General features: G+C 40.8%; 1 protein-coding gene across 1 annotated transcript in view; it reads right to left on the bottom strand.

Annotated features, from left to right (window-relative positions):
- Positions 1–7490, bottom strand: part of LOC106519170 (vang-like protein 1) — a gene marked incomplete at its 5' end in the record, with an annotated part of 62842 nt that overhangs the window by 43009 nt on the left and 12343 nt on the right. Inside the window, 1 exon segment of the mRNA XM_014010730.1 lies at positions 3717–3917. Within this exon segment, the coding sequence (XP_013866184.1) occupies positions 3717–3787 (71 nt within the window).

The following is a 7490-nucleotide window of genomic DNA, read 5'->3' as shown; positions in this document are numbered from 1 at the left end:
GACCTATACAATTTTTTTCTTTTGATTTTTTACCTGGATTACTGAGATGCATCAGAAATATTAACTCTAACAGATGAACATTTGTTTGTCCCATATTATAGAAAAGTCGAGTCTCCACTTAGCGTTACCCCCCCKAAAAGTAAATAAAAACCCTGCAATGTAGTTTATCATAAGTACAAATTTCATTCTTCACAAAAGATCTTGCTTATATTTTGAACCATACTGTGACTGAACTGCTCTGTGATTCAAGAAATGATCAAATATGAAGATAAATAGTATTAAATGATTAAATGAGCTCTCTAAATAATATAATCTTGTTAAAAGAGACAGTTATTTTAATAGAGAAATCAGTCAGTCTAACAAATAAAAAAATGTATTTAAGTTATTTTGTGCAGAACAAAAGACACATTTGGTATATTTTTTTAAATATAAAATTAGAGTACATACATAATGTGTTTGACTGAAAAGTTATGGAGATGGTTAAATATATGTATGACTATATCTGACTCAAGTCTTGAAAAAAAATGTTTTCAATAAATATATTAAAAACACTAAAATGACAAATATAAACTAGAGAAAAACTGTTCAAAATCTTAACTGTGCACTCCGACTAAGAACATGGACACAGTGTTATGACTATACTATAGCATGTACTTGTGTGTGGTGGGAGGTGGTAAAAGTTATCGTGCATTTATCATTATCGAGGTAAACTGATCAATATATCGTGATATTGATTTTAGGCCATATCGCTCAGCCCTACTTCAAGCWGCAGTGAGGAGACCTCACGAGCAAACCCCTCCCCTTCTGAGGTCCGTTAAGCCCTTTTCGCCCAGTGTGGCTTTTAGCAACAAGGCCTTTGAGGAATGCAAGTGGCATGCCTCTCCATCGGAGTGCAGTGAGAGGTCCATTTGAGGGGGGGAGCAGCTGCTGCCTTCGTACCACAGCCCCCCACATGGAATCAGATGAGGAGGATGAAGAGGAGGGGAGAAAGATAATGAAGGCAAAGAGTCTAGGATGGCGACAGAACAGAGTCGATAACACGAGAGGTCCTCAAAACAGCAACAGGTGGTGGCGGGAGCAGGAGAGGCTCGGGGGAAACTCAGCGATGCTGAACGAGTCGACGGAGAGTGACCCAGGAGACAGAGAGATGACAGAATCTTCATCTCCTGTCAGGCCCTCCAGCACCTGTCTGTCTCCTGAAGCTCCTCCACCTGAWCTGTTTCACCACTGACAGATTAAAGCACCGCCATGATCTGGAGGTTCTCCTCAGGCCAGGTCCACAGCGGGGAACAGAACAGGCTGGGGTTCTGCTGACAACAACGAAGCATGAACTCCACTCACAATGTTTTTCAGAAATAAAAAGTGGAGTGAGAGGTGCAGAGAAGTGCCGGGTCTGTAAATCATTTGAGCTGCGAGGAATGTCTAGAATGGTGTTATCAGGCAGTTGCTGGAGCTTTTCTACTTTTAGCCTTTAGATAGCCTTAAACACTTAAGCTTTTGGTTAGATTTTTGTTTTTTTATGCCAGCCATTTTTAACATTTAGTTCTTAGCTTAAGTTTAGCTATTTTTAGCAAAAAAAAAAATCATTCATTTATTCATCCATTCATTTGGCCAGAGATTCATTATTATTAGCTTCTAGATATCCTTTGATACTTCTATCTAGCTTCTTCCTGCTTTAAGATTGTAGCAAAATAGTTTGCAACTTTGTTACGGTTAGTGTTTTAATATTTTTTGCTAGCCTTTAGTTCCACTTCTGTTACTTGAGCAGTTAGCTAATTAATTTTTACTTTTAGCATCTAGATGACCTTTAGCATTTTTTAGCTTGCAGATAGCTTCTGCAATTTAAGCTTGTAGTGTACATTTTATAATTTCTTAGCTTTTGAGGTTTTTTTCCAATTAATGCTAGTCTCTTTCTACGGCAGATTTTTACTACTATTAGCTTTCATCCAGCATTTTGTTACTTTTGGATTTTAGCTAATGTTCTACTTTTTTAGCTTTAACAACTCAGATTCAGTTTCTTCAGTACAACTTAGTAAAGTCATTTTCAGAAACATTAAAATTTCCCTGGCTGTATTTATTATGATTTTAAATAATAACTGAATAATAATATGAACATTTTAATTGTGTTTTTGATTAAACTTTTCGTTCTTTGTACCACTGTGTTGGGTGTTTGGAAATTTTGGCTAATTAGGTTTTTTATTATTATTCAGGAAAAATTTCAATAGTTTTCTCTACAAAAATCCAATTCATTCAATCCAAATCAGTATTTAAACAAAGTGTAAATAAAAATAAAACTATTTAACAGCAAACTGCAACTTCTGACTCAGAATTCCTTTAAAGACAGTGTAAAGTAAATTTTAATATTTTCTTCAATAAACATAAATGTCGCAGTTGCATTGTTGTAAATGAGTAAAAAGTCTCAACTGTAGATACTTTAATTTTGAAGGTATAGATCAATTTGTGTTTAAAGATATGTTTGTTTCAGGATTTTCTGGGCATGCTTTAAAAGGCGGCTGTGTTTCATCACGCGGCCGCCTTAAACATAACCCCGGCTTAACCCCGCCCCCTACTGCTCCAGCAGTATAAAAACTTCTTCGCCTCGGCCGTTGCAGTTCACTTGCTAATCGCAGATAGCATCAGATAGCAATAGCATAGATATTTTGTTGTTGTTGTTGTTAGCTAAATAATTCCCATTTTGCTCCAGATAGTTTTACTAACCACCTGGAGACACAGTTGGGATTTATGGACAGTCATTTGGTGCTGGTTCATGAGGCTCTACCGACCTCCGACCTCCCAGACTCTCCTCCCGACATCACCACCTCTCCTACACCTGACAGTGGGATAATGCCTCACCCAATAAACGTAGTAAGTTGCTGTTTGTGCTCATATAGTTAATAGTCTAAGTGTTGGCTCTTTAGTGCATAATTCGGGTTTCGGGGGACCCTCTGACTTGCGCACYTGTTAGACTCCTTGGTCCGTGTTTCAAGACGGGTCGTACACGGTCAGGGCGCATTGAGAACAGTCCGCTCCGGTCGACAGTCGCGCCGGGGGCAGAGGGGCCCCGTCCCTCGCCCGCGGGGAGAGAGGGCGCAGTGAGGCACTGAGTCCACGGCCCCGGGAAGCGGCGAGGTCGGAGCGGAGAGGGTGCTGTAAAGCTCGCGGTCTCCTTCGCCCCCGAGCCCTTCCTTGCCGACCCAGAGCCAGACGCGGCGCACTGCCCGGAGGAAATGCGCCCGACGAATGAGTAGGGCTGGAGAACTCCAACAGGCTGCCAGCCTTCATGAACATCTCCTCCTCAGTACAGGACACGGACACAGTGACGCTCAGCGCATGGGCGTGGTTTCAGGTCCTCCAGCTGACACGCCCCCAGCGTTTTCAGAACAGAGCCAATGATGTTTTTTCATTATTTTTGAGACTTAATCTTATAAAGTAAACAATGCTTTTAATCAGTCAACTTTAGAGGTGTGATTAACAACATATTTCTGTCGTGTGACAAACTCAAAACACAAATTTAATTTTACTTTATACGGTCTTTAAGGCACATTTTTCTACAAAAAGACACTTACAAAATGGGTGAATATTATAAATATGTTAACGTTTAGTAAGAGAACCTGTTTTTTATTCAGTAACTTGTAGAAAAAGAAATGTTTTTTCCATCAAACAATTCACTGACTAGACACACAGATAAATAATTAATGAGTGGTCTTTAGTCTTACCCGTGCCGGTGGGATCCCCGGGAGCGCCCGGAGTAGTGGGAATAGCCCGAGTAGTTGGACTCGGTATCCATGGCAATGCGGTCCTGCAGAGACTCTCTAACCGAGCTGGAGGGGATCAGTCAGGAGGCCGACAGGGGGAGCGAGGCAGAGGCGGCCAGGCTTGAAAGCYACCCTGCGGGTGCCCGGCGAGGAAACATCAACCTGGAGGGTGAAGTGGGGGAGGGGGAGGGGGGCAGACAAGGAAATTTAAAATTCAGAACATGAAGCGTCTGGAAAGAACCTGCCTGCGTGTGTCGTCTGCTCAGGACTGAAAGAGCSGAGGAGAAGAGAACAGCTTCTAACGGCGACCGGAGACATCTCTTTATTCCCCTCATGTGAGGAATCCACAGCTGCATTATAATCACTAATCAAACCTGCAAGGTGACAGCAGCGCTGGAGTGGTTCCACTCCTGCTGAGAGTTCCCCAGAAAAGAAACACTTCAGTCCTGAAATGACAAACTGCTCTTGTTCCATCTCCGAAACACTGAAAACCTATATCAGCCGAATGCTAACGAGCTTTAAGCTGTGTTCCGCTGAGAAGATAAGTTTCTCTTTTAATAACAACCAACTCTTCATCAAATCAAACACACACCTTTGTTGCTCATGAGCTTTTGTAATGAGCCTCAAGGAAAACAAATCATTTTAACCAAAACACAGGTCTGTTTCTGCCATGGTAMTTTATTTTGAAAGGACAGGGCGTCCACCTTCTCATTGAACCACTAAACAAAGAGAAAATAAAAGAATATAAAACTGTTTTATTAGAGGTTTTATTTATTTATTTATTTTCAAATAAAAATCAAACCTTTACCAAAAAATTCAAAAACTCTTTTAGGAGAAAATGCCTGTCTCTAATTTTGAACCCCTTCAAAACAAACAATGACAGAAAAAATAAAGTGCCCAACAGAGCCCTATTGCACAAAGGTCAGATTTCTAAATTCAGGATTTGAGCTGTAAGCCGAGCTTGAACTAGCCTTCAACTTGTAAACAGCTGRAATCAGTTGCTCCAACACCAAGCCACGCTCAATTAGGGAGGTTCATTCAAACTAGCTGRAAATAATCTGGGATTAATGCACGTTCACGATTTGTTTACTAGACCCACYGGGTGGATCAAAGATTTCCTGATCAGGCATGGGCAGTAAGACACGTGAGTCTCACTTCCAGCAGTGTAAGGGTTAATTATGATTCATATGAAGAGATGAAGAGAAACACCGACTGATGCTGAAATTATTTCAAAAGTAAAAACTTTTTGTGCCACTGAATCTGTCTGTAAGTTATCTGAGATTAACTAACTAAACAAAATTAAAATGAACAGCTGATCGCTCACTTAAAGTGATCCGTGTATGAAGGGTCGAGGGACAGGGGGACGGGGGGCTGGGCAGCGGGAGGGGTGAGGCTGGAGGGCTGGAAGCCGAAGCGCTGGGGGGGGCTCAGTGCGTGTGTGTTGGGGGAGACGGGAGGGGGGTGGTGCCGTGGAAGTGGTGGAGGTGGAGGGGAAGGTTTGGCATGTACTTTAAAGGTGAAGCTGAGGTTAAGTCTTTTTATTATTCTTTTTCATGGATAATCAGATAAATAAATTAAATAAATATATTTACTCTGTAATATTTTAATGAAAAGAAATTAATCCCTTATCCTAGTTTTGTGCAATAGACCTCTGGAGACGACTCAGCATGTCACCACCAGAACCGATGTTACAACCAAAACAAAACTAAACAAAAAAATCTTCAGTTCTTTTCATTTGCATATTTTAACTAATCTTCAYATATTTCAGAGTAAACTGTAAGAAAAACACAAGATAAAAATAAAAAAGCATCTGTTACGCCTCTGATTTTCAGGTTTGGGATTTTCCCACAACAGGTAATATTTTCATCACAGGTTTCATATATTTTCCAAAATAAATCGCAGATTTTAACGACCTGGGTTTAACAATTGTTACTTATYGATGTGGTCTTTAAACCAGCATATTTAGGCCTTTAACTTCACGTTTTCTTTCAAAGAAGAGCTCCACACAGCTCAAAATACAGCTCAGAAACTAAAGGTTTGAGATGCCAACAAAGAAGGGTTCAAGGTAGATTTGAAATAACTGGAACAAAGCTGGGAAAAGTTTGAGACTGATTCAAGACACTTTTGACCAAATGGAGAAGGGTTCAAAGTGGCTCTAGACACCCTGCAAAAACTGGGAAGGGTTTGAGACGTCACCCACAACAAAATTAAGAAAGGTTCAAGAGTTTTTACACACCTGCAACAAAACTGACAAGTGTTTGAGACTGATTCAAGACACATTTGATCATTTTAAGAAGGGTTTGAGATCATTTTGTTTTCCTAAAACTTCTACAAATTAAGAAGTGTTTGAGACCGAGTCAAGACGACTGATATAAAACTGAAAAGCAATCACAGCCCAGTGACACTGTGGCTTRATRKAATTTAAAATGACTCGTTTRCTAATAGCAGCTGTGCAATCAGAGRGTTCTCCCTCTKCCTTTTCAATCAAATCTTCATCTTTGTGCATTTTCAACTGACAAAACTAAAACCAAACAACAAGAAAAACAAGTATCTACCTCCAAGCATGCCGGTTTATATGAACACTACTTTAACTCTGACCACGAAAAACAGTGTTACTGCTCATTAAACCCAGTAAAACCCTGGACTGACAGGCAGAATACGAGACACCGAACTGAGTATCAAAGTAATATATTCACATCTAAGTAAWGGTGAAAGCTAAGAAGAGGCGTGTGAACAGTTAGTGTGAGGTTTAACAACACATCTGGGTAAAAKGCCAAACATGAGTCACAGAAAAACCTTGAGGCGACGCTTTCATGTCGTACGAACACAAACACATAATCACACCGTCGCAAACAGAAAGAAAACACGCAGGTGAGGACTAAATCTAATAAAAGACATACCTCTGTTCCAAACAAAATACACTCCGACTACAAAACATCTAACGTGACCCAGTTCTGCGGAGCGTGGTGTCGGGATTTCACCGACACACTTCCCATGTTGATCGTCACAGACTCCTGCAAATACTTCCAGGGTTATGTAACGGCATATTTAGTTTTTTTTATGCCAGTGCCTGAATCATCCTCACATTGTGACAAATCCTCCTGTTAACTGGTTCTGAGTGGTTTCTCAGCTTCACTGCTGATCCTGACGTGTCCTGAAAACCAAATTAGCAAAATTCAAAAGTTAAATGAGTCCAGCTTTAGTCAGACATCATCGCAGCTAAAATAATTTTTTTAAGCATCTTGAAATGTTTTCCACTTCCTGTACTCTGTTGATCCAGCAAGTAGCCCGGCAGGTTCGGCTCCAAGGCTTTAAACGTATCACAATACATCGGAGTTCTCACGTGTTTTCTGTCTTTGCCAGACCAGAGGAAATTACTGGCAGCTAACGTAGGAATCTGACTCTGGAGCAGGAGAGACAGAAAGAGAGGGAGCCCCCGCTGGGTCTTCATGACTCTCCAGGGGTCGGATTTATAAAACTGGTATACACACAATTTGAGCCCAGAAACMTGCGTACACCACTTTTTACGCCAAGGTTGTGATTTCTAAAATTCAAACTTGATGTGAAAATGTGTGGTCCCTCAGCCAGCTRTGACCCATGCGTACGCTCATTTTGGAGACGGGAAACTGRGACACAGARGGTGAAGTGAGGAATTAGAGCCACACTGTGTAATGATCACTGTCAGATATTTAATTTACCTTCATCAGACTTAGATTTTTATTCAACTTTATCATC

The sequence above is a fragment of the Austrofundulus limnaeus genome, unplaced genomic scaffold (assembly GCF_001266775.1).
Source record: "Austrofundulus limnaeus strain Quisiro unplaced genomic scaffold, Austrofundulus_limnaeus-1.0 Scaffold72, whole genome shotgun sequence".
Taxonomy (NCBI): domain Eukaryota; kingdom Metazoa; phylum Chordata; class Actinopteri; order Cyprinodontiformes; family Rivulidae; genus Austrofundulus; species Austrofundulus limnaeus.
Note: the sequence above shows the minus strand (reverse complement) of the source record. Positions and strands in the feature narration are given on the sequence as shown.